Source organism: Chelonia mydas, chromosome 3 (genome assembly GCF_015237465.2).
Source record: "Chelonia mydas isolate rCheMyd1 chromosome 3, rCheMyd1.pri.v2, whole genome shotgun sequence".
Classification (NCBI taxonomy): domain Eukaryota; kingdom Metazoa; phylum Chordata; order Testudines; family Cheloniidae; genus Chelonia; species Chelonia mydas.
The window spans coordinates 44,153,241-44,179,363 of record NC_057851.1 but is presented as its reverse complement, the minus strand read 5'-3'; the positions used below and the strand labels follow the sequence as shown (position 1 = coordinate 44,179,363).

General features: G+C 39.4%; 1 protein-coding gene across 3 annotated transcripts in view; it reads right to left on the bottom strand.

Annotated features, from left to right (window-relative positions):
* The window catches only part of LRRC1 (leucine rich repeat containing 1), a 171,998-nt gene that overhangs the window by 76,562 nt on the left and 69,313 nt on the right, over positions 1-26,123 (bottom strand). For all 3 annotated transcript variants that reach the window (XM_043542374.1, XM_007055064.4, XM_043542375.1), the window contains 5 exons: positions 11,345-11,401; positions 9,563-9,626; positions 8,329-8,403; positions 6,335-6,479; positions 2,424-2,542 (listed from right to left, as the gene is read on the bottom strand). In XM_043542374.1, coding sequence (XP_043398309.1) covers positions 2,424-2,542; positions 6,335-6,479; positions 8,329-8,403; positions 9,563-9,626; positions 11,345-11,401 — 460 coding nt within the window. The remainder of the gene's footprint in view (positions 1-2,423; positions 2,543-6,334; positions 6,480-8,328; positions 8,404-9,562; positions 9,627-11,344; positions 11,402-26,123) is intronic.

Sequence of the window (26,123 nt, the reverse complement as noted above, 5' to 3'; positions counted from 1 at the left end):
AAGCGATTAAAAAATTAATAGTGATTAATCAAACTGTTAAACAATAACAGAACACCATTTATTTAAATATTTTGGATGTTTTCTACATTTTCAAATATATTGATTTCAATTAGAACACAGAATACAGTGTAAAGTGCTCACTTTATATTTATTTTTGATTACACGTATTTGGACTGTAAAAAACAAGAGATCTAGTATTTTTCAATTCACCTCGTACAAGTACTGTAGTGCAATCTCTTTATCATGAAAGTTGAACTTACAAATGTAGAATTATGTTAAAAAAACCTGAATTCAAAAACAAAACAATGTAAAATTTTAGACCATGCAAGTCCAGTCTTACTTCTTGTTCGGCCAATCGCTAAGACAAACAAGTTTGCTTACGTTTGCAGGAGATAATGCTGCCTGCTTCTTGTTCACAATGTCACCTGAAAAAGTGAGAACAGGTGTTCTCATGGAACTGTTGCAGCCAGCGTCGTAAGATATTTATGTGCCAGATGCGCTAAAGATTTGTGCTGCATCCAACATTCCAGAGGACATGTGTCCATGCTGATGACGGATTCTACTCCATAACAATCCAAAGCATGTTCATTTTCATCATCTGAGTCAGATGCCATCAGGGGAAGGTTGATTTTCTTTTTTGGTGGTTCGGGTTCTGTAGTTTCCGCATTGGAGTGTTGCTCTTTTAAGACTTCTGAAAGCATGCTCTGCACCCCATCCCTCTCAGATTTTGAAAGGCACTCAGATTCTTAAACCCTGGGTTGAGTGCTTTGCTATCTTTAGAAATCTCACATTGGTACCTCCTTTGCGTTTTGTGAAATCTGCAGTGAAAGTGTTCTTAAAATGAACAACATGTGCTGGGTTATCATCCGAGACTGCTACAACATGAAATATATGGCAGAATGTGGGTAAAACAGAGCAGGGGACACAGTCACAAATGTAATTAATGCGTTATTTTTTTAATGAGTGTCCTCTGGAATGGTGGCCGAAGCATGAAGGGGCATATTAATGTTTAGCATATCTGGCATAGAAATACCTTGCAATGCCAGCTAAAAAAGTGCCATGCAACTGCCTGTTCTCACTTTCTCTTGACACTGTAAATAAGAAGAGGGCAGCCTTATCACCTGTAAATGTAAAAAAAAAAAAAAAAAAAACAACAACACTTGTTTGTCTTAGCAATTGGCTGAACAAGAAGTAAGAGTGAGTGGACTTGCAGGGTCTAAAATTTTACATCGTTTTGTTTTTGAGTGCAGTTATGTAACAAAAAAAAAATCTACATTTGTAAGCTGCACTTGCACAACAAAGAGACTGCACTACAGTACTTGTATGAGGTGATTTGCAAAATATTATTTCTTTTGTATATCATTTTTACAGTGCAAATATTTATAATAATATACACTTTGATTTCAGTTACAACACAGAATACAATATATATAAAATGTAGAAAAACATCCAAAATATTTAATAAATTTCAACTGGTATTCTATTGTTTAACAGTGTGATTAAAACTGCAATTAATTGTAATTAATTTTTTAAATCGCGATTAATTTTTTTGAGTTAATCGCGTGACTTAACAGAGATTAATTGACAGCCCTAGTATATAATTTTAGATTAAGTCAGCAAATCACAAGTTAAAGTGAAGCTCTACTTCAAAATATGGACCATGTAAAAATGGCACCTTGTTACTCAGCATCGTTGCTCTATACCTATTCAGTCATCGGTGCTTACAGTTCATACCATGGTCAAGAACAGAGTAAAAAGACTGAGGCTACTGACATCTGTTATTTTGATAAATAAGTTTTTACTCATTAGTATTGCAGAGCCAAAATAGCTAAAACTGAACAGGGTTCCATTCTGCTTTTTCCATCAATAAAACTGTGAACTAAAATCTAATTGCAGAGCCAAGTTCTGCCTTTAGTTACACCTGGGCAACATGAACAATTGTTGTTGTTGTTGATGATAATGATTCGCATATTCAAAACAATCTAAATTGATTTTTCGCTCAAAAGTTGAGTCTACAGGTCTTGCCATTAGGTGAAGAAAATCTTTATACTTGTAAACAGAGCATACCTTCCATAAGAGTCAGTAAAACAAATCTGTAACCCCACAATGCCATTCTCTCATATAATCACTCGCAGAAAAACAGTTATTTAAAAATGAGAACTTTGATTTACCAATTTTATATTATGGAAAGTTCCTCTTGAATGTATTGTCATTTAAATATACAGAATATATTCTATATGGAAACAATATGACGACTGTTGTAACAATCATGCATTTACTTAATGCAAATTCCACTGTATTGTACTTAGCTGTAACTATAATAGGAGGAGAAATAAAATAAAGGCATTACAATCAGAATGAATCAGGGCATAGCAGCAGGCCTAATTACTGCCAGCTATTTGAGCAGTCAAGACTATACTCACCAGCAGCTGGTTTTCTGTTAGAACTAGTTCAGTAAGGCTTTCACAGTCTCCTATTGCTTCTGTCAACTGAACAAGTTTGTTCTGATCAACCTTCAAGATAGACAAGTTCTTTAAATTTCCTATAGATAAAAGAGAATCGTTAAGTTTGGTGGTGGGCTTCAACTATACCTGCATCAGATGTTCCCTTTAAGATTAAGACAGTCATGTTGTTGAAATTATATTATTCCAAAACATCTGCAATATATGTGAATATCTAAATATTATTTTTTTTTAAATAACATTTTAAAAATGTTGATTTTGTTATTGCATTATAATTTTTTGTAAAACCAAATGCTACAATGCATTGTTTCCTCAGATAACCTAACTAGTTTTGTAAAGCTACAACAATACTAAATATTCTATAATTCAGAAAACATTTAATGCTTTGGATTGCATTGCTAATGGGGATTGAACACAAACAGTAAGAGCAAAAAAAAATAAATAAATAAAGTAAGGAACTCTAAGCATGTTCAACAGCAGACAATGGAGACTATGAAACTGCACATAACCTACAGTTTGAACATTTAAAATCATACAAAATACAGTGCAACTTTTCTTCTGTTGGGAAATTTTGGTGTATTTGACAAGAGTTTTCCAGACTAAAGTTCAATAGCAAAACAGGATAAGTGTCAGTTACAGACAATGAAAGCTCACTTGGAATTAGACATCACAGATGTAAGCCAAACAGGGGAATTTTCCAATTTGCAATGGCTGTGTTTTATTGAATATGTAATGCTTATTTCCACTTCGATTTTAGGTGCTGAATTGCCAGCACACTATAGTTCTTCTAGACAATGATAATAAAATATCCATAAATAAATTTTAACTGTAGGATTGTTATTGGTGGAAGAGGAGCTGAAAATCATATATCGTCCTCCTCAAATAGTGACTCCATAAATCTATGTGAAAAGGAAAAAAAGTTAGTTGTGGGGTGAACTTGAGAGCAAATGCTCCCAATAATAAATGCCTTTAAAATCCAATAACTGAAAGGTTTGCTTGGGAGCAAAAGTGTTTTCAGTTATATTTCATGAGTCTGAAGTTTGACAAAGGGGTAACAGTATACCATATCAATGCATTAAGAAATGGGAAGACCTTTTACACAGGGAGTGTGGGATAATCAGGAGTTAAATATTTCACCATCCAAACATGACTGGGGAGATTGGGGGGGGGAGGGGGGGAAGAGAAATCAAGCCATACAATATTTCCTGATAAGCATACAAAAGTGTTTGAAATTTTAAGCCTCTAGTAATCTGTATTCACTAAACACAGATACTAAAAAACAAACAAACAATCTAGTACTTATGAAAACTGAACCCGCATTTAATTTTCTGTGATCAAAACATACTACATTTAGTTAGAATAGGCAGGTCCATGATATGATGTAGGATGCCCTTCTCTATCCTTATTGTGCTGGACTACCATACGAACATGCTAGTTTTATACAAAACACAATTATAATCCCAAACATTAGGTTACCAGATCCTTCATTATATAATGAATTCTCTATGAATATATAAGATTTCATGTGATTTCCTTTTTTGCTTTGTTTCCTTCCACTGTGTGCTCTTATGACAGTTAAGGTAAAATTTTCAAGCATTTGCCTCACCTAACATATTCTTAGTGATTTTAGCAGGTAACTGAAATCCCATGATAAAGGCTGCCAAGGAGGTTACACTGGTAAACGCTGCAGTTTAATATCCTGTGTGCATATTTACTGAAGAGGGCTAAGACCAAAAGGCATAGAAGGAAAGTTTGAACAACCCCATCTGTTGATATCAGTACATGACTTGTAGCCTGAACTCTGCACATCAGCCTCGATGTCTCCAAGTGGCACCAAATAGGAATTTTTTTTTTTTTTTTTGCATTCTACTTTTTAAAAAAAGCTGACAAAAATTACCACATAAATGCCAGACTATTATTACTGTTAGTTTGTTCTAGCAATACAAACTAGACGTAGTAATACTAACAGTAAACAGCCGTAGTTTGAGGTAGCACACCCAAAAGCCCCAAATAGGACCATGGCCAAATACACTAGGTGCTGTACAAACACTAGTTAGTCTCATACTGGCCTGGTCAACAAAGATAGACAGATGCAATAACTGATAAGGTCAGAATTCAGAGAAAATCATTCTGGGAGATGAGTTCAAGCCCTGTCACTGTCAAAGAGCTCTGTACCAGAATCACTGTAGCTCAGGACACAGATAGCTAGTATAAGCACTAAGTGCCACCCTGCTTCTTAGGGAAAGGACCACATCTTCCTCCAGGTCAGTGGTATCTAACCTTTTCAGCTGAAGAGCCAAACATTACTTTTAAAAAGGTCAGTGAGCCCCATCTGATGCTACAGGCAGACTCTGTCCTGTTCTGATCCCTTTGTGCTATGTACGATGGAGACCTCTGCCAGCTGAGGAAAGTTTGAGCATTCCTCAGGCTGCTCTAACTTGTTCTGGAGACAGAGAACCTGTGAGTCATCACTGGGTGCCAAGTTAAGTTTTCTTCCTTCTACCCTCTCCTGAGCTGCCCTGAATGGCTGTGCTAGGCTCGGCAGCATCAGTCAAGCTCCATTCCTGTTCTTCATAGGGTTCTAACAACCCAACAGGGAAGCAGATAATGGAACTGCCAGAGTTACTCTCCTCCCTCCCTTCAGATGCAAAAGGCAGCCAATGGTGGAGCTGCTGGGGTTTAAAAACCACACAAAATGTTTTTTTAAAGACCTATGCTCAATGAATTTTACTAAATTTACTAAATAATTTTACATGTGATGTGCTACAAAATAGAATTTACAGATTATAAAACCTCCAATGAATCAACTTGTACACCGGAGTGTGACAGAGCAAGTTCCTGCAGTATTTTTGGGAGATCTTACTGTATTAAGTTTATGTATCATTGTAGGCCAAGGATTCCATGAATTCCATGGGGGAGGGTGACCAAAGCTCCTGCAAGAACTAACAATGGGGGGTGATTAGGCAAATTCACTCAGGCTGCAACACTTCCAGAGAGGTGTCACCACCTGGAGAGGCTCCCATGTACTAGTTCAAATAGGATTCTCCAGAGACCAGCAAAGAAAGGACTTCTGGATAAACTGAGTTTAAAATAACTGAGTGTCTTATTTCTGATCCATTCCAACCAACAGACAGACCCAATCCTTCCCTGGATGGGTTGGAAGGATTTGGGCCTACTGAGGTCCCATATTACTGATGGGTGACCTCTGGAAAGTTGTTAGCATGCGTATAAGGAACTTATATTGTTTTTAGATGTTTTCTCTGTAATGTTTTCATGTTAAGAATAAATGTGCGTGCTTAGAAAGGCCTGTGTGGTAACTTGACTGCTCGCAACTATAGCTGTTTATAGCACTTGAAGAGAAAGACGGCAGCCTGTTTAGGTAGTCTGGCTTTCTGGGGTTATCACAATGTAGGCAGAGAACTGTGCAGCCTCAAAACACTCAGTCAAGAGTAAGAAAGATCCGTGTCTCTAACCAAGAGAAATGACAACTGAGGAGCCGGGAGCCTTGAGTGGGTGCCATTGGTGGACCCCATGCAGAGGGAGCATGGGGCAGTTGCCCTGAACTGTGACACTCAACCCTCTGGTGCTCATGGTAATGTATCACATACAATGTACTGTCTCATACTCTGCTCAGCAAGTTAATAATAAATTTAGGCAGCCTAAATGGTGAGGCATAAATTCCATAGTAGAAATAAAAATATTCAAAGTGCAAAATTAGCAGGACTGTGTGTATAATTAGACTTTGTTTAAAAAAATTGGGATAGGCTCATCTCTTACATAGGCAGAAATTGCAAAAGATATTCAGGACACATACGCTTGCTATTTAGGCCAGATCCAGTAGTTGTCTGTTATGTTTACTTTATACTACTTACCAATACCATCAGGTAGCACCTCAAGTAAATTCTGAGAAACGAGCAAATCTGTTAAGGAAGTCAGACCATTGATCTCTTCAGGAAGTCTTTCCAATTTATTTTCAGAGACATCCAGACATAGCAGGTTTTTCAGATTTCCTATTTCCTACAACACATTTCACAAAACAAAAAAATCCAAAATCATGTCCCAACTTGCAATACCAAGTCACTTACAGTTTCCTACCACATTTAAATTCCATGAGGAACTCAGAAGGAGGACCTCTTTTCTAAATGCCGGAAGATGACCATTTTCATTTTGTGTGATATTACAAATGACAACAGCAGCTTCTTATGATAAAAATATTGACTAGCACAGGCTAGGTAATTTAGACAAAACGTTTCCATCTCAAACATTGTGTACATAATCGGAACCACAAGCAAGCAATGTAAGTGAAACATAAGCCAAAACAGTCTTTTTCTTGAGGAAATACTCAATGTAGTTGTTTCTCAGAGTTACAGAACTCAAATCCCACATACAAAGTCTGTCTCTCCCAAGTAACTCAAGGCAAATTATGATCAGCCCCTCTTGGCTGATATTTCAACATACCATAACTATCAATATCTAGGGATTTCATATCTTTTTCCTCCCTTTGCAACAAATGGAGAAATACAAAACAGAAGTGCTGCACTAGCAAGCTTATAAAGCTATGAAATTATACTGAGGTCCTCAGCTATTGTTACCAATTACTTAGTTTTGACAATGATATAGTTTATCTAAAGATCTGATTGGGAAAAATTGACACCTCTTATTTTTATATTTTTCAGTACACCCTCACTCTGAGTATACACCTACACACATTCTGTCATAGCTGACTTTCATCATCAAAACATTCAGCACTGCTGTACCAACACAGCTGAAAATAAAGATAAAAAAATAGAACAGCAACCTTAATATTTCATATATAGACTTTTATAGAGTAGCAACAAGATCACTGAAAATCTGAAGACTGGTCACATTAGATAGCAAAGATTTTTCTCTCTATTTTCTAATATTTGAACAACTAATTACATAAAGTAAGTTGCTCATAAAAAGCTTTTTCTTAGGATTTTTCCATTGGACATTAACAAAACCCACTAATTATTGCTAAAAATGGCTGCTAAACTTCAGATGTCCACAGAAAACCTGATATAGCAGAGTCTAATTGGATCCTCGTACAAGTTCTTACTGTAGCTAGTCTAAATGACTGAAAAAGGCATACACTAAGCTCAGTTGCAATCACTATTATTTTTGCACTGATTTTCAGCATGCAAGATTTCCACACCACCCACAGTGGACTCAGCATATAGAATACCAGTGAAATGGCCTGATTTTTTGGCTTGAATATTAAAAAAAAAAAAAAAAAAAGCTGTTCTTAATGCATTAAGGACAGGGAAGCTTACTAGACTACAGAAATACCTTAGCTGTTAAGGCCCCTCATCCTGCAACTGAAGTCAAAGGGGTATTTGCTTGCATGTATCCAGTTGCAGGACTGGGGTCTCAAAATTCTATTTATGGAGGAAATTTTATTATCCTATATCCTCTGTACACTGTATTTTAAACAGCAGAAGAAAGCTACAGAAGAGGACAGTTCACACACAACTTTGATTAGTTCCATTTTGACAAGTGTGAAGAGTGAGGATCAGTTGAACTGAATACTGGTCCCCTGATCCCTGGGCCATGAACACTACAGACAGAATAATCAATTTCTGGAAAGGGGAAATGTCCTGTCATTCATCACATAAATACTCTGAGGCCTACCAGCCATGTGTGGTGCATATGACAAAGGCATCATGCCCAACCTTCTAAAGCTGAGAGGCAGAAATCCTAAAGATACTCGCTGAACTTTTCAAAAAAGCTTATAAACTTCAAAGTCTAAAAACATATCCCCCCAAAAAAGCAAGTTTGATATTTGTAGTTTAGCCGCAAAGAATTTTTTCTTCACACATACTTTTTTTCCACGAGAACACTACTTTACCTGAGGTATTTCAGCTAACTGGTTTCCATCCAGCCAGAGGTCTTTAAGACTGAAAAGTGCACCAATTGTTTCTGGCTGCAAAATGTAAACAAAAACAAAAGAGCAAAAGGTAGTTAGAGTAATACAGAAACAAGCAATGCATGCAACAGAAGAAAAACTGGTTGCCCAGGAGACCTAACACACTGATTTTAGTACTATTACTATGTTGTAATGCTAGTTCTGATTTAGAAAATGTGACTAAATATGACCATAAGTTATCTGTATTCATTATATATTCTGGTAAGTATCCAACAGATGATTTATGTTTTTGACTAAGACTATGTTAGTCTAACAAAGGGGACTCCACATTCTCAGACAGTTTTTAAACACCCTTACATGCAGAGGAGAGACAGGTATTAGGCTAGCAATTACAACCCATTAGACAGAATCAGAAAAAAATGTATATTCAAGTGACCATACAGGGTCCTCTTTCTTGTTTTGCTTACCTAAAGAATTAAACTCCAAGTTATAGCTCCCAAAACAACTCTAACCCATCCCCTTCCCACCCCCCATATACACACACAAAATACTATATATTACTGTCATATCTGAATGCCATAAGAATATACGGGAGAACACAGTATACCACAACTGCGTAATTAGAGTTGTTGGTGGAACCATAATTGTAACATTAATATAATTTTAGTGTTTAGCGTAATCACTAAAATATGCTTTAAAAAGAGCAAAGTGTAAGCATTTGTGTTTCTGCACAAGAGCCTTCTTTCACATTTTAGCACCCAAATGAGACCTCCGTTCAATCTTGAAATAAAAAAAGGTAAATACTGGGGCACAACTGAGGAACAGAGAAAACAATCTGTGCCCCTTGCTTTGTTTCTGCAGAGAGATCTGTGGGGATCCTTCCTTTTTTGCAGAAAAATAATTCTACCACAAATTAATAACATATGGTGAAGTGCCAGACTACAGATCACATCATTTTAATAGCTATAGTAATAGTTAGGATAGGGTCATAAAAGTATCAAGGTACATCAGCTGAACTTACTGTTTTGTATTGTAAGATGATCGCAAGAAATAGGTAACATGATGGCAGCATGTCACTGCCAATTTTTCATTTATATGTATAGAAATGTTCCAGAAGTGTCACTGCTTCCAGTGTGGGACATTTCTGTTCTGGATATTTTAGTTCCACATGAAACAGCAACATATTCAGTGCCATATTCCACTGATAATATCTTACCAAGTTATAAAGTTCATTGTTTCCTAAATCAAGTTCTTCTAGCCTCTGCAGGTGGGTGAGTGATCTGTAAGCAGAGAAAGAACCCCATTAGGCTAGACCATCAGAACCCCTAGATACTTGAATGAGCTCTTTCCACTGTATAGCCAAACATTCTTCTAGAAAAGGATTTTATTGGGCATAGATTATGTACATTAACATGATACTGAAGAGTACTGGGTTTGTCAGTATAATGTTGTGCCTCTGAAGCATAAAATACACTATAACTGATAAGATCATAGCCCACTATGCTAATCACCAGTCTTAGCCATGGTCAATACCACAATTTAGAATAAGTTGAAAACCTCCACAAAACGGAGCCAAACCAATTTACGCCTGGATGAAAACTTCTTACATTACCCTGCATTGTTCATGTTAAATGGTTTATAAAGATGTAGGTCAAGATTTAACAAGTCCCTCATCTGCCTAACTTACCAAGAGCAAATAAAGATTTTTTCCCCTGATGAATGTCTTAACTCATTAGCTTGTACAGAATTTCAGCTTGAATTTAAAAAAAAAGCATTTGAGCATTTATGGCTTTAAAAGAAGCCTTCTGAATGTGAACACACAACAGAGCTTTCCTGACACACTTCAGAACAGACCCCTCCTCTGGAGCTTCTGCTTACCTTTCCCCACGCTGCCTCAGCATGAAGACAAGACTGGCCGGTTTCACTACTGCTAGTCAGAACTCTGAGCAGCAGTAAGACTATCCATTTATAAACAGTTTTACTCTGATGCTGCATGGAAAAACTATCTATTCATACTCTGCAGTTCATTGTGGCATTTGAAGCGCCATGAGGCTCATGAGAGTTACGAACAGCAGCAACTGGGGAACTACTGGATATATCCACAAGAGAGGAAGTTTCAAAAGAGGATGATACAGGAGGAGAGTATCCCCTGATAGTAGCAGCCAGAAAGCTAAGAGAAGAGACTCTTTACTCCCTTAGTCCCTCAGCAGTGAGGAGACTCTGGGGTACTGGGAAGAAAGAAGGGAAAAATCTTCCTCTTCCAGTAGCCAAAAGGGAGATAGGAGTTCAAAAACAGTCAGATGTCCAAGCAGGGGCTGCCAAAAAAAAGACTTGACTCCCTGTACCTGGTGCAGACACAGCACCCCAATAAAAATCCTAGGACCTTCTTTCTTTCACTGAAGTAGTGGGGTTGAATTATATATTGCAAGGGGATGCCAGACGCTCTCATCTCCAGGTTTGCAAGGTTTCTGTAAATTACTCAACCTCTCATGTAATTGCTTATTTACAATGTTTTTTTAAAAAACGTAAAGCTCCACACAGGTTTAATACAGCTCACACAGTGAATGTTAAAAGTTTTGAACATGAGATCTACCTTCATTTACGTAATAATTAATATTGGTCATGTAATGATTAAAGCTTCCACCTCTTTAATAATTTGGCATTCGTTTACAGTATTTAGCTATTCAGTATATTCTGCACATTTCTATTACACAGATATATTACACAGGTAAAACTGATTTGCACACAGCCTTCAGACTCCTGTTCCTAACCAGTGATGAACTAAGTTCCTGAGGCAACTTGCTATTTATGAAGGGAAAGCTACAGCCCGTAACTCTTCATTCATTACGCAGGAGACTGAAAACACCTTGTATTCATCCACAAATTACATGAGGGCCAGAGAAAATATTAACTTCAGACTTTTTTTTTTTTTTTTTCTTCGAGGATGGGCATATACTAAAGCACACACGACCACAGACACACATGCAATGGAACTTACTCAGGTAAGTATGTCAGAAGATTCTCTCTTAGTTCCAAGGAAGCCAGGTTAAAAAGGCTAAAAAAAGAAATGATAATTTTTGAAGCCATCTTAAGATATTTTCTTTAATAGTTTCAGTAACTAAGGAAAAAGGAAGCTTTATACAGTGTATTCCAGTGATCTCTAATGGAAGTCATCCCGCAATAATTTCTTTTTTAAAATCTCCTCACACTTCATTTCACATGATTGCTTGATAGACTAAAGAGAAAATTTTAAAAATTAGACTTTTTTTGTTTAAAAACAGTTCAAGGAAGGAAGGAATCAACATAGGAAGTAACACCCCACATTTCCACTTGGATAAAAAGGTCAGTGGTATTAAGTTACTAAAAAGATAATGTAGGTTTTTTTAGTCATTATATGAAAGTAATTTTACTGATTGGCTTTTAGATGATGACATGCGGGCTGTAAAGTTACAGCAGCAGCCACTAAACTCATCTCTGGCTATACCCAACTTGACAACTATGGCATGCTCATTATCATAAGTGACAGTATGTTTCTAAGCTGTTTGCTTACTCCAGAACCCAGGCTTTTACTAACATCACCATAGTAACATTCAGATTTTTCAGGGTTTTATTTATGACTCAATGGAACACAAGGAGTCAGACATTATCCCAATGCTATAATCTGCCTTAATCCTCTAGCGTCCCAGGAAAAAATAAAAACCAGATATTGTATCTACAAATAAAAAGCAGTTCTCTACAACATAATGTGCTCTGCCTTGAGTGCTAAAGGTTTAATTTTCTTTTTGGACAAAGTGAGGTAAAAATATAAAGTATTTATAGCTACTACTGCAAAGAGAAATGCAATCACTGTCCTATTCTTCAGCCAAATCTGAATTCAAACAAAAACTAAATTTAAAACATTTCTAATATTGACTATATCCAACATTGGAGAATTTATTACTAGAATGAGGATACATGAAGTTGAATGGGTACCTTAGTATAAAAACCCACCAAGGACAAACAAAGTAGCAAATAAATATTTTTCTTCTGAATCAATACAAGAAACTGGATTATGATCAAGTATCCACAATGATGAGATGCTGGTACCTTGACTACAATAAACAGTGTATGAGTTTAGAATCTAATGTAACTTTTTAAACAGAAAGAAAAGGAGTACTAGTGGCACCTTAGAGACTAACCAATTTATTTGAGCATAAGCTTTCGTGAGCTACAGCTCACTTCATCGGATGCATTCAGTGGAAAATACAGTGAGGAGATTTATATACACATGGAACATGAAAAAATTATCATACACACTGTAAGGAGAGTGATCACTTAAGATGAGCTATTACCAGCAAGAGAGCGAGGGGGGGGGGGGAGGGGGATGGAGAAAACCTTTTGTAGTGATAATCAAGGTGGGCCATTTCCAGCAGTTACCAGGAATGTCTGAGAAACTGGGGGGGGGGGGGGGGGGGGGGGGGGGGGGAATAAACATTGGGAAATAGTTTTACTTTGTGTAATGACACACCCACTCCCAGTCTCTATTCAAGCCTAAGTTAATTGTATCCAGTTTGCAAATTCATTCCAATTCAGCAGTCTCTCATTGGAGTCTGTTTTTGAAGTCTTCCTGTTGTAATATTGCGAACTTTAGGTCTGCAATCGAGTGACCAGAGAGATTGAAGTGTTCTCCGACTGGTTTTTGAATGTTATAATTCTTGACGTCTGATCTGTGTCCATTTATTCTTTTACGTAGAGACTGTCCAGTTTGACCAATGTACATGGCAGAGGGGCATTGCTGGCACATGATTGCATAGATCACATTGGTAGATGTGCAGGTGAACGAGCCTCTGATAGTGTGGCTGATGTGATTAGGCCCTATGATGGTGTCCCCTCAACAGATATGTGGACACAGCTGGAAACAGGTTTTGTTGCAAGGATAGGTTCCTGGGTTAGTGGTTCTGTTGTGTAGTGTGTGGTTGCTGGTGAGTATTTGCTTCAGGTTGGGGGGCTGTCTGTAGGCAAGGACTGGCCTGTCTCCCAAGATTTGTGAGAGTGATGGGTCATCCTTCAGGATAGGTTGTAGATCCTTGATGATGCATTGGAGAGGTTTTAGTTGGGGGCTGAAGGTGATGGCTAGTGGCGTTCTGTTATTTTCTTTGTTGGGCCTGTCCTGTAGTAGGTAACTTCTGGGTACTCTTCTGGCTCTGTCGTTTCTTCACTTCAGCAGGTGGGTACTGTAGTTGTAAGAACGCTTGATAGAGATCTTGTAGGTGTTTGTCTCTGTGTGAAGGGTTGGAGCAAATGCGGTTGTATCATAGAGCTTGGCTGTAGACGATGGATCGTGTGATGTGGTCTGGGTGAAAGCTGGAGGCATGTAGGTAGGAATAGCGGTCAGTAGCTTTCCGGTATAGGGTGGTGTTTATGTGACCATCGTTTGTTAGCACCATAGTGTCCAGGAAGTGGATGTCTTGTGTGGACTGGACCAGGCTGAGGTTGATGGTGGGGTGGAAATTGTTGAAATCATGGTGGAATTTCTCAGGGGCTTCTTTACCATGGGTCCAGATGATGATGATGTCATCAATATAGTGCAAATAGAATAGGGGCATTAGGGGACGAGAGCTGAGGAAGAGTTGTTCTAAGTCAGCCATAAAAATGTTGGCATACTGTGGGGCCATGCAGGTACCCATAGCAGTGCCGCTGATTTGAAGGTATACATTGTCCCCAAATGTGAAATAGTTATGGGCGAGGACAAAGTCACAAAGTTCAGCCACCAGGTTTGCCATGACATTATCGGGGATACCGTTCCTGTTTGCTTGTAGTCGATCTTTGTGTGGAATGTTGGTGTAGAGGGCTTCTACATCCATAGTGGCTAGGATGGTGTTTTCAGGAAGATCACCGATGGATTGTAGTTTCCTCAGGAAGTCAGTGGTATCTCGAAGATAGCTGGGAGTGCTGGTAGCGTAGGGCCTGAGGAGGGAGTCTACATAGCCAGACAATCCTGCTGTCAGGGTGCCAATGCCTGAGATGATGGGGCGTCCAGGATTTCCAGGTTTATGGATCTTGGGTAGCAGATAGAATACCCCTGGTCGGGGTTCCAGGGGTGTGTCTGTGCGGATTCGTTCTTGTGCATCACTTGCCCCATAACCTCAGCCGTACAGAACACAATGCCATCCACAGCCTCAGAAACAACTCTGACATCATAATCAAAAAGGCTGACAAAGGAGGTGCTGTCGTCATCATGAATAGGTCGGAGCATGAACAAGAGGCTGCTAGGCAGCTCTCCAACACCACTTTCTACAAGCCATTACCCTCTGATCCCACTGAGGGTTACCAAAAGAAACTACAGCATTTGCTCAAGAAACTCCCTGAAAAAGCACACAGTGAAAGACAGCAAGCCTTCCTCCAAGATAGCTGCATACCTGTCCCCCTCTTCAGCACCAGGGCCGCAGAAAAGCAGCCCCATGAGGTGCGGAACAAGTCAGCAAAATCATTGGCACCTCATTGCCAAAAGGCTAGGGGGAAAACTTGTCCCATCGCATCCCTGCATGGCAGAGCCAGGCACCTACAAAAGAGTACAGTGGACTAAGACACTCCAACACTAGGGGGCAGTACATCTAAGAAGGCTATACCTCCTCCCTGTCTACAGAGAGGCACAAAGGGGACATAGGCACTGATGCCAAGTGATCGTATGTGGGAACTGATCAACCCCTTGGGGCCCATTTGTCAAAGGATATTATAGAAAAAAATTGGAAAGGAGAGCATGTGGACATGTTCACCCTTCTCTTCTGTGCAAACCAGATTGAGGAAACAGGTGGGGAGGGAGGGAAAGAAGACGACAAACTGGACAAGCTCAAGATGGCTAGAACACTAGAGAATTGGACTGCAGCCTTTCATACATACATACATACACACACACACACACACACGTAATGTAAAAAACAAATTGAGCCAAGCATCCCAATTTTCATAATATTTAGATATGATATCCAGAACACATGCCACGAAGGGGGGTGAGGCATAGTTAAGATACCATGAAGTTCAGACTTAGGCAGCAGAGGAGCCAAATCTCCCATGGGGTAAGAACCACCATGTCATGTGGGCCAGCATGTTTATACAGACAGTAGATTACCAGTATCAAACCCACAAGCTTCAAAAGCAGATATCAGCTCTAATATCTGTTGTGCATTTAATAAAGCATTTTTGTTCCTGCTGCAAATACAAACATTCATATAAGAAATGTGGAAGTCAAGACAGTGCCCTTGTTTGCTATGGGGCAAAGAAAAGGCCTGATATGTCAGAAAGAGGGGCTGTTAGCAGGGGGACAGTACTCCAACAGGATCAGTGGGAGGAAGGGGCAGTTCTGGAAAAAGCCCCAGCCCCAATTATTTAGAGGTGTTACTACCTTCTTATGTTATCCTAACAAGACTGTTGAGGCTTATACATGGAATGAATTTTGGCCAGGTTTTACAATCCCATATGAGGCAGCAAGATTTCATGTGTGGGTGGAAAACTTGAAGTCTGTTAAAAGAATTTGAGCAAATAGTTCAGGAAAAAAATTCAGGTGGAGGTAGCAGCTAAACAGGTAGCTGGCCCCTTTTTGAGTTTACTAGTGCCTGACCAACAGATACAGTTCTTAGATGTGGTGTGTAAGACACCTGAAGGAGAGTGTAGGATTACCTACCATTTATTCTACTCTCAAGGCTCCTCTGTGTACCACAATGTAGACCCTCAATTGTGTTCAGTTTGGTATTCCTCATTTAAAACAGTAGTAAGCAATGGTTAGAGAACGTGTACCCGGGCACAGTCAGCAGGTCCAAGCATACACTAAGCGAGCAAGTGTGCTGTTTACTCAAAGAACAACGGATGCCCTTGAAACTGAGGTATTCCAAAACTGATAAAACAAGAAAAAGGGGCCACAACACAGCTAAGAGAATGCTTGGCTGAACTAGTGTGTCTGTAAAAGCTGTCAAAGCCTTTCTAGACACATGAAACCAGGAGTCAGACCCACTATTTGTGCACAGTGATGGCGGCTACCTGACCAGACACAAGTTCACTGAGGTAACGAAGGCATTAGAGCTTACTTACGTCTCAACTCAGCAAACTTTGGCACACATTCCTTCAAGTTTGGGGCAGTGACATCTGCAACATGAAACAGTTTGACTCCTGAAGGTCCATGCAATAGGCTCCTGGAAACCGGACGTATGTTTACGCTACAGATGGTATACTGGGGCAGGCAAAGACAAGGTGATAAGGGGTGTGACCAAGCTCATAGGTGGAGCACTCAGTGGCCTTTGCGGATAAAGGCTAAAAGGGCCAGCTCCCAGAAACAGAAACTCAGGATTTTGCTGTTAGACCTTGGGCCTCTGGGAGAAGGGGAGATCTGAAGCCTTCACAGACCAAGTTCCCTCTCGGGTACCCTAGCCCCTTGAGGTGGAAGAGGTCAAAAGGAATCAAAACTAAGCTGAGGCCTAGAAGCAGCTGAAGAGGGTGTGACATTATCTGATTAAAATATGACTATGTAGAAAATTGTTGCTACCACTGTCACATAACTGCAACAAATCTTGTACAAAGTTTGTCAAGTAAGGGGTCTATGGAAAGGTTACGATTTGCTGAATATGATGTTACTACAGTAACTCCTCACTTAACGTTGTAGTTATGCTCCTGAAAAATGCGACTTTAAGCGCAACGATGTTAAGAGGATCCAATTTCCCCATAAGAATGAATGTAAATGGGGAGGAGGGGGGAGGTTCCAGGGATTATTTTTTTTTTGCCAGATAAAAGACTATATCTATCGCCATATATATATATATACACACATATATACATACACATACATACACACACACACACACACACACACACAGAGTATAAGTTTTAAACAAACAATTTAATACTGTATGCAGCGATGATTGTGAAGCTTGGTTGAGGTGGTGGAGTCAGAGGATGGGATATTTCCCAGGGAATGCCTTACTGCTAAATGATGAACTAGCAATTGATTGAGCCCTCAAGGGTTAACTCGTTGTTAATGTAGCCTTACGCTCTACAAGGCAGCACGAATGGAGGGAGGGGAGACAGCATGGCAGACAGACAGAGACACACACCCTGTGTGTGTGTGAGAGAGAGAGAGAGAGAGAGAGAGAGATGAGCATTTCCCCTTTAAGTTGACCCCACTCTTAAGTACACTGCCTTGTTAAGTTAATCAGCAAGTTGAGACCGCAGCAGCTGCTGCCAGGAAGCTCCCTCCATCCTGAGCCCTGTCTTGTGTGTCCCCTGCTCTATTGAGATGGGGTAAGCGGGGTGTAGGAGCAGGGGGGAGGGAGGACACCCTGACATTAGCCCCACTCTCCTCCTGCCCCCCAGCAAGTAGGAGGCTCTGGAGAGCAGCTCCAAGGCAGAGGGCAGGAGCAGCACATGGCAGTGGGGAGAGGCACAGCTGAACTGCCGGCAATTGATAGCCTGCTGGGCGGCTGCTGCACAGGGAACTTGGGGGAACGGGGAGTTGATGGGGGGGCTGCAGGTCCACCCTGGTTCTAAGCCCCCCCCCTCCCCCAGCTAGCTGCAATGGGCTGCTCTTCCTGCAAGCAGTGGACAAAGCAGGCGGCTGCCAAACGATGTTATCAGGGAGCACTGCACAACTTTAAATGAGCATGTTCCCTAACCGATCAGCGACGTAACAACGAAACAACAGTAACCGGGACGACTTTAAGTGTGAAGTTCCTGTATTGGTGTGCATGAGTTGTTGGTTGTATGATAGGAGCTTCGTAATGTTACACTTGACTCGGTTAAATGCCTAGCACAGGAGTCTTGGGTGGATGAGCCTATACCGCTTCAACCCAGTATTAAAATTCAAACCACAACCTGTCACTTAAATCCATCCCTGTGTCTGTCTTCACTCACCTGCACGTACTGATCAGTTACTACTTAGAAGCCTTGTTCCGCAAATGCCACAAGCTTAGCATTTACTGAAGTGTTTGAAGAACTGGGCTCCTAGGCAGTTTTGCTTTTTGGTGTAATCAGATTTACCTTAACAAACCAATTAACATTAGCATTCTAAAGGATTACATTCCAGGCATTTCATAAAAGTTCTCTGACTATACAGCCCACAAATTATACTATTATATCCACTGATGTACTTTCCTACCATGTTTTTCCTTTAAAAGGTTGAATACTATATGCTTATTTACAGTTGCAACTAGTGCTTAATGTCATCCTATGTAATTATCGAAAGTTGCATATCAGACTCAACTTTAAATGGTCATAAAATGAATTGATGATTCATATGTATTATGTGGTACACTGCAAATGATATACAATTTAAATTAAATTTCATTTTCCCAGCAGACTGTTTCATAAAGCCGTGTTTAAGCAGAGATTTTTTTTTAAATGGGGTTTTGATTAGGTGGGGTTTTGGGGGCCTTCAATTGGGTAAATATGTATTACAACATGCATAACAACGAACATAAGCGTAAGCAAAACTCATTCTGTGACTATGAATTAGTTATTCTTTTTACTCTTCTTAATGAAGAGTCTTATAGAATTTAACTAGGTTGTAAAACCTACAGAATTTAACACAAATATTCTATAGGTTTTTGGAAGCATCCAATAGGATTCAGTAGTAGCAGGGACAGAATTCTTTAAGATAGTCGAAATCCACAAAGATTACTAATGAAGTCAATAGGATTTTCCACATTATGAATATGAAAATTGTAAATAAAAAATAAAAGGCTCTTCCACCTTTCCAAACATACATTATAAATTATACATATTATAAAAAAATACATACATATTATAAAAAAAAAATAATAATGAAGTGAGGCAACTAGAATTACACTGGTCAGTTTTGATGACGTATTAGTTTTAAAGGAGTTGTTATATCTACTGACCAATATGTTTAAAGATCAATTTAATAATTCGTGGGGAGTTTTTTCTTTTCTTTTTGGAGGCCAAATAAGCTGAGGGTAAGGATTTATCCTTATATGTCCAAGTTAAATGCTATTTTCTTTTCTTAGTGTTCAATGTATAATTTTTTGGGGAAAGGAGGGAACAAGATAGAAAATGGCTTAGAATCATAGAAGATTAGGGTTGGAAAAAACTTCAGGAGATCATCTAGTACAACCCCCTGCTCAAAGCAGGATCAACCCCAACTAAATCATCCCAGGCTTGGTAGATATTAAATCATAGAAATGTAGGAATGGAGAGCACATTGAGGGGTCATCAAGCCTGGCCCCCTCTGCTGTGGCAGGACTAAGTACACCAAGACCATCCCTTACAGGTGATTGTCCGACCTGTTCTTAAAAACCTCTAATGATGGGTGTGACACTGCACCCCATATTCTTCACAGTGATATTAGTAGGATATAATTATACCACAGTTATGATGTATTTTATGCAATAAGGCATCGAAGGTGTCATTAGAAAGGGTATGGTTTGTTGAATAGGATTATCCTATTTGTATGCATGTATCATTTTTGTATCCAAAGTTATGAATATTGACTATGTTTCTATTTCACACATAGCTATTCCTGGGCAATGCCCACTAGGCAAAATGCACTCAGTCTACATGGCTGGCTGGAAAGGGTCCATTCAGATTAATAAGCCATGAGGAAGAAACAATAGGTCATAGGAGAGGCCTCCCCACCTGGGGAGCCTTCCTGTGAAGGCTCCAAACAGCCAGTGTGGGATGGGTATTGTGACTCTACAGGGACATGTAACCAGGTGATCTGGTGCTGGTTTCCATCTTGGGATGTCAGTATTTTTCCACTGACTGGCACGGGATCCAAGCTTTGAAACAAAGGGTTCCTGCCATATGCAAAAGTTATATCAGGCAGAGGAGTGACATTATCTAGGTTCTTCATTGACTCCCCATCCAAGGAGACTCCTGGAAACACCTGAGTAACAAAGACTGAACTGGAAGAAGTGCTGGACCCAAGCTAAAGAGATTTTTAGCCTGTGAATGGAACACCTAGGGATTCCAAGCTGGCAGCAAGTGCAGCTTGCCCCTTAAGAAACTGCAGCCTCCTTGTATCATCACTTTGGATACGTAGAGCAGATTCTCACCCTATTTAGTATATTAAGCTTAGTTTGCATTTGCTATTCCTTACAATCACTTAAAATCTATCTTTTGTAGTAAATAAGTTTGCTTGATCTAAACCAGTGCGTGGAAATCATAACTGAAGGGAAGAAAGCTGTTTGCATATTCCTCTCCAAATTGAAGGGTGGGGGGGGGGTGAATTTTAGGCGCTTACATTGTACAGTTCCCTGTGCAGCGCAAGACTGTATAATTTTGTGTTTACACTCCAGAGAGGGTGTGTGCCTAAGGAGCTAGGATTTGCCCTAGCAGAAGCCTTCCTATGCAGGGGCTGGTTAAAGAGCCTATCTGCATGTAACTTTAGCTGGGTGTGTCCCTACCTGTATGTATGCTGGTGAAAGTGCAGGCTAGAGAGAGGGCTTTGCAGCTTGTCACAGCAGTACAGTGTAAAAGGGAGCCCACGCTAGTGGAGGGGGGCTCAGTGGTAGCCCAGTTCCAGGTGGTACCCCGGGGAGAACCAGTCACAATGGGGATTCCACAACTTTATTTGGAAGCCTATTCCAGTGCTTAACTACCCTTTCTTCCTAATATCTAACCTAAATCTCCCTTGCTGCATATTAAGCCCATTACTTCTTGTACTACCTTCACCGGACATGGAGAACAAGTGATCGCTGTCCTATTTTTAACACCCCTTAACATATATGAAGGCTTATCACGTCTCCCCCCCCGTCTTTTTTTCCCCAAGAATAAACATTTCCAGGGTGGGGTTGTTGTTGTTGTTAAGAAAAACCTTTTCTCAGAGGTCAGGTTTTCCATCTTTTATCATTTTCGTTACTCTCCTCTAGACTCTCTCCAATTTGCCCACATTTTTGGGACAAAATCCTAAAGTGCAGCGTCCAGAATAAGACACAGTCTCAACCAACACTGCTGAGTAGAGCGGGACAATTATCTCCCTCATTTTACCTACAATATTCCTGTTAATACATTCCAGAATATTAGCCTTTTTTGCAACAGCATTACATTGTTGACCCATATTCAAACTTGTGATCCAACATAATCCTCAGATCCTTTTCAGCAATACTACCCTTTAGCCAGTTATTCCCCATTTTGTAGTTGGGCATTTGATTTGTCCTTCCTAGGTATAGTACTTTGCACTTAACTTTATTGAATTTCATCTTGCTGAATTCAGACCAGTTCTCCAATTTGTCATGGTAGTTTTGAATTCTAATGCTGTCCTTCAAAATGCTGGCAACCCCTCCCGACCTGGTGTCATCCACAGATTTTATAAGCACACTCTTCGCTCCATTACCCAAGTCATTCATAAAAATATTGATTAGTACCAGACCCAGGACTGACCCATGTGGGACCCTACTAAATATATGTTCCTAGTTTGAGAGTGAACCATTGATTATTATTCTGAGTACGCTCTTTTAACGAGTTGTACATCTACCTTTTAGAAATTTCATCTAAATCACATTTCCCTATTTTGCTTATGAGAAGGTCATATGGGACTGTATCAAAAGCCTTACTAAAATCAAGATACATCCTGTCTACTCTTCCCCCCAATCCACGAGGCCAGTAACCCTCTCAAAGAAGGAAATTGTGTTGGTTTGGCATGTTTTGTTCTAGACAAATCCATGCTGTCTATTCTGTATAAACTTCTTATCCTCTAGTTCCTTACGAATTGATTAATAATTTGTTCCACTAGCTTTCCAGGTAACAAAGTTAGGCTGATTGGTCTATAGCTCCCCAGATCCTCTTTGTGAACTCATGGAGGACTGGAGAAGAGTGAACATAGTACCTGTCTTTAAAAAGTGAAACAAAGATAATTGCTAATGATTTAAGATGGTTTCAGCTAGTTCCTTAAATTCTCTAGGATCAATTACATCAGGCACTGCAAACTTAAATATATTCAACTTATCTAAATATTCTTTTACCTGTTCTTTCTCTCTTTTGGTTTGTATTCCTTTCCCCTTGTTGTTAATATTAATTGTGTTAAATACATGGTCACCATTAACTTTTTTAGTGAAGACAGAAGCAAAATAGATATTAAACATCTGAGCCTTCTTTATTAAGAGTCTTCTTCAGGTCATCAGTTATTGCTAAGTAGAGGACCTACACTTTGCCTCTTTTTCTTGCTCCTGATTTATTTAAAGTAACCTCTTCTTATTCCCTTGCATGTCCTTTGCTAGATGTAACTCATTGTGTGCCTTAGTTTTTTCTGATTTTGTCCCTACACACTTGTGTTTTATTTTTGTTCTACTCTGTAGCCATTCATCATTTTTCCACTTTTTGTAGATTCCTTTTTGTTTTTCAGGTAATTAAAGAGCTCCTGATGGAGTCATATTGGCCTCTTACTATTCTTCTTATCTTTCCTTCACATTGGGATAGTTTACAGTTGTGCCTTTAGTATTGTCTTTTATAAACTGACAGCTCTCCTGAACTCTTTTTTCCCTTAGATTTTCTTCCCAGGACCTTACCTATGATTTTTGAGTTTGTTAAAGTCTGCCTTTTTGAATCCAGAGTCCTTATTCTACTGCTTTCATTCTTTCATTTCCTTATAATCATGAAATCTATCGTTTCATGATCCCTTTCACATTTGCTAACACTTCCTCCCTGTTGGTTAGAATCAAGTCTAAAATTGCTGTCCCCCTGGATACTTCCTCCACTTGCTGAAACAAAAAGTCTGTCCCCAATACTTTCCAAGAATGCATTGGAAAATTTGTGCTCTGCCATATCACTTTCCTAACTGATACCTGGAAATATCCTTTGTTGCAGGTTAATTTCGGAGAACTGTCAAATAGGACAGTGTGCCAATAATGGCATTAGTAAGAGAATGTGAAAGCAGGAAGCACAAATTAAGAATATGAGCCACAATTTTTTTTTTTAAATTCATGTCAGGTAACTTGATCTCACTTCTCTATCACACTTGTCACTTTCTGATGCATGGTCTACATACTTTGGAAGCAGGATTTCTTGTCTGACAAAACCATTTATATATTTGCCCCAGTTGTTCATACCTTCTCTCTCCATCCCTGCAAAGACAGTCACTTATTGAGGGAAAAGGAGCTGGGTCCAGGTGTTTGTCTTGAGCTTTAGGAGGAGTCCAAAGAATGTTTCCTCTCTCTTCTCAAGCCAGGAGGAGGAAGTTAGGCTTCTCCTCTCCCCCTCCACCATATCCATGACAGGGGAATTTGGCCAGAAATTTTTATCCTATAGAGAAGGCTATAAAGGATGCTAGCCCTTCCCTACTAGCTCAGCATACTGGGGTGTCCCAGAATAGGGAACATACTGGAAGCCTGTTTTGAGTAGTAATTTTTCAGAGATCTATAGGTTGAGAATGAAGAGGATACAAAAAGTTACTAGCATGGAATGGCTCCCCACACAACACAGAGGGAAAGAAGAGTTAGAACATTTGAGGCACCTGTGTTTCCCCCTAAGAAGCCCAACATTCAGAAAGTTTTAGTAACAGGAATTTTAACTGCATGTAGTTTTACTATGTCTCTGGTAGTTTATAAGTATTTCTACCACTGAATATGCAGTTTGGGGTTCCCTGCACACTTATTCCTCTTCAAGTTTCCTTTAACTGGCCTTTATGGATTTCACCACAGTATACCAGGTGCTCCCTTTTGCACTAGTATCTCCAAAAAAACATAAGCAAGAGTGGGCACAAGTATTAGAAAGCATCACTATCTACAAGCAGATAGTAGATAATTAAGATTATACTTAACTTTTACATTATCATCGTTACACTTCAGAGTTAGCAATGTTAACTGTTTCATAGTCCTAGGGCCACAAGCTGGAAAGGGGCCACAGGACACAGACAAGAAAGCATTTAAATGATTAGTTTTTGGTATTTCCTAACACAAAATGCATTATATATTTTCAACTGCCTTAAGAACATAAGAACAGCCATACTGGGTCAGACCAAGGGTCCATCTAGCCCACTATCCTGTCTTCCGACAGCAGCCAATGCCAGATTCCCCAGAGGGAATGAACAGGTAATCATCAAGTGATCCATTCCCTGTCGCATTCGCAGCTTCCGGCAAATAGAGGCTAGGGACTCCATCCCTGCCCATCCTGGCTAATAGCCATTGATGGACCTATCCTCCATGAATTTATCTAGTTCTTGTTTGAACCCCATTATGGTCTTGGCCTTCACAACAAAGAAGATCACAACAATATATTAATCCATGGTATGCCCACAACTTGAATACTACATACAGACGTGGTCTCCTCATCTCAAAAGAGATATACTGGCATTAGAAAAGGTTCAGAGAAGGGCAACTAAAATGATTAGGGGTTTGGAACGGGTCCCATATGAGGAGAGATTAAAGAGGCTAGGACTTTTCAGCTTGGAAAAGAGGAGACTAAGGGGGGATATGATAGAGGTATATAAAATCATGAGTGGTGCGGAGAAAGTGAATAAGGAAAAGTTAATTACTTGTTCCCATAATGTAAGAACTAGGGGCCACCAAATGAACTAATGGGCAGCAGGTTTAAAACAAATAAAAGGAAGTTCTTTGTTACTTATCACCTGATTATCTTATGATGATTGCAAATTGATTGTTTAATTATTTGCTCCATTATCTTTCCGGGTACAGAAGTTAAGCTGACTGGTCTGTAATTCCCCAGGTTCTCCTTATTTCCCTTTTTATAGATTGGCACTATATTTGCCCTTTTCCAGTCATCTGGAATCTCACCTCTCTTCCAGGATTTTTCAAAGATAATTGCTAATGGCTCAGATATTGCCTCAGTCAGTGAAGCTTGGCCACTTAATGCAGATTCTTTAGATGACTAATTTCACCAAAATATTTTAATCAGAAATACACAAACTGGTCTGAAGGTTCGCTCTTGACTATTCAGATTTAGATAAGGATCAGATTCCACCCTTCTCAGCTCGGCCTTGCCTCTCCCAATCTTTAGGTACAACCCTCCAGTAATCTTCCCCTCCCATGAATTTCCACCCACGCCAAAGTTTACTGAACCCTGAAGAAAAGAGCTGCTGGGTCTAAGCTACTGTTGAAATCTAATTTTACACACACACACACACACACACACACACTCACTCTTTAAGAGAGAGCGTGACCAAATTCAGCAGTAGATGGGGCCCAACAAAGACAGTCAGAGCTACTGGACTCCACTGTGGAATCTTCAAAAGCATTGTTGGGGAGAAGAATTAGGGTGCTTAAAAATATGTGGATCAATATATGTGATTTTGGATTTCCTAACTGAACATCTACAGTTTACTCAGGATTATTACTGAAATAGGGGTAAATGCTAAGACAATTCATAAGATGAGGTAAGAGTTTCAGCTATTTTCAAAAGCTATTCCATTCAGTTTATTTTCCAGGTTGCTTTTCCACTGCCTCCATTAACAAAATAGCTCAACAAAATTCAGTATTTTATTTAAATATGGAACTTTTAATACTAAGTTAACACAAGACAAACATTTGACTTATACACAAGTTGATAGATCTATTAACATCAGAGGTCACTCTATTCATTACAAGTTTTAAATTGCTATAATAGTGCTCATGAAATACAGTGTAAACACTTTCAAATTCATGAACATTCAGTTTTGCTATTTAATGGAGAGCAGTCTGCATCACACAGAGCCCCACCTAATCAAAAGTGAAAAAATTTCTAAAGCTAAGCTTATCAGAGTTTAGCAAACAGTCAGACAGAGAACCCATAGCATTAACTGAGTGTATCTAGCAGTACAAGTAAAAAAATTCCACTTTCCATATCACTATGAGTTAAGCCTCGCT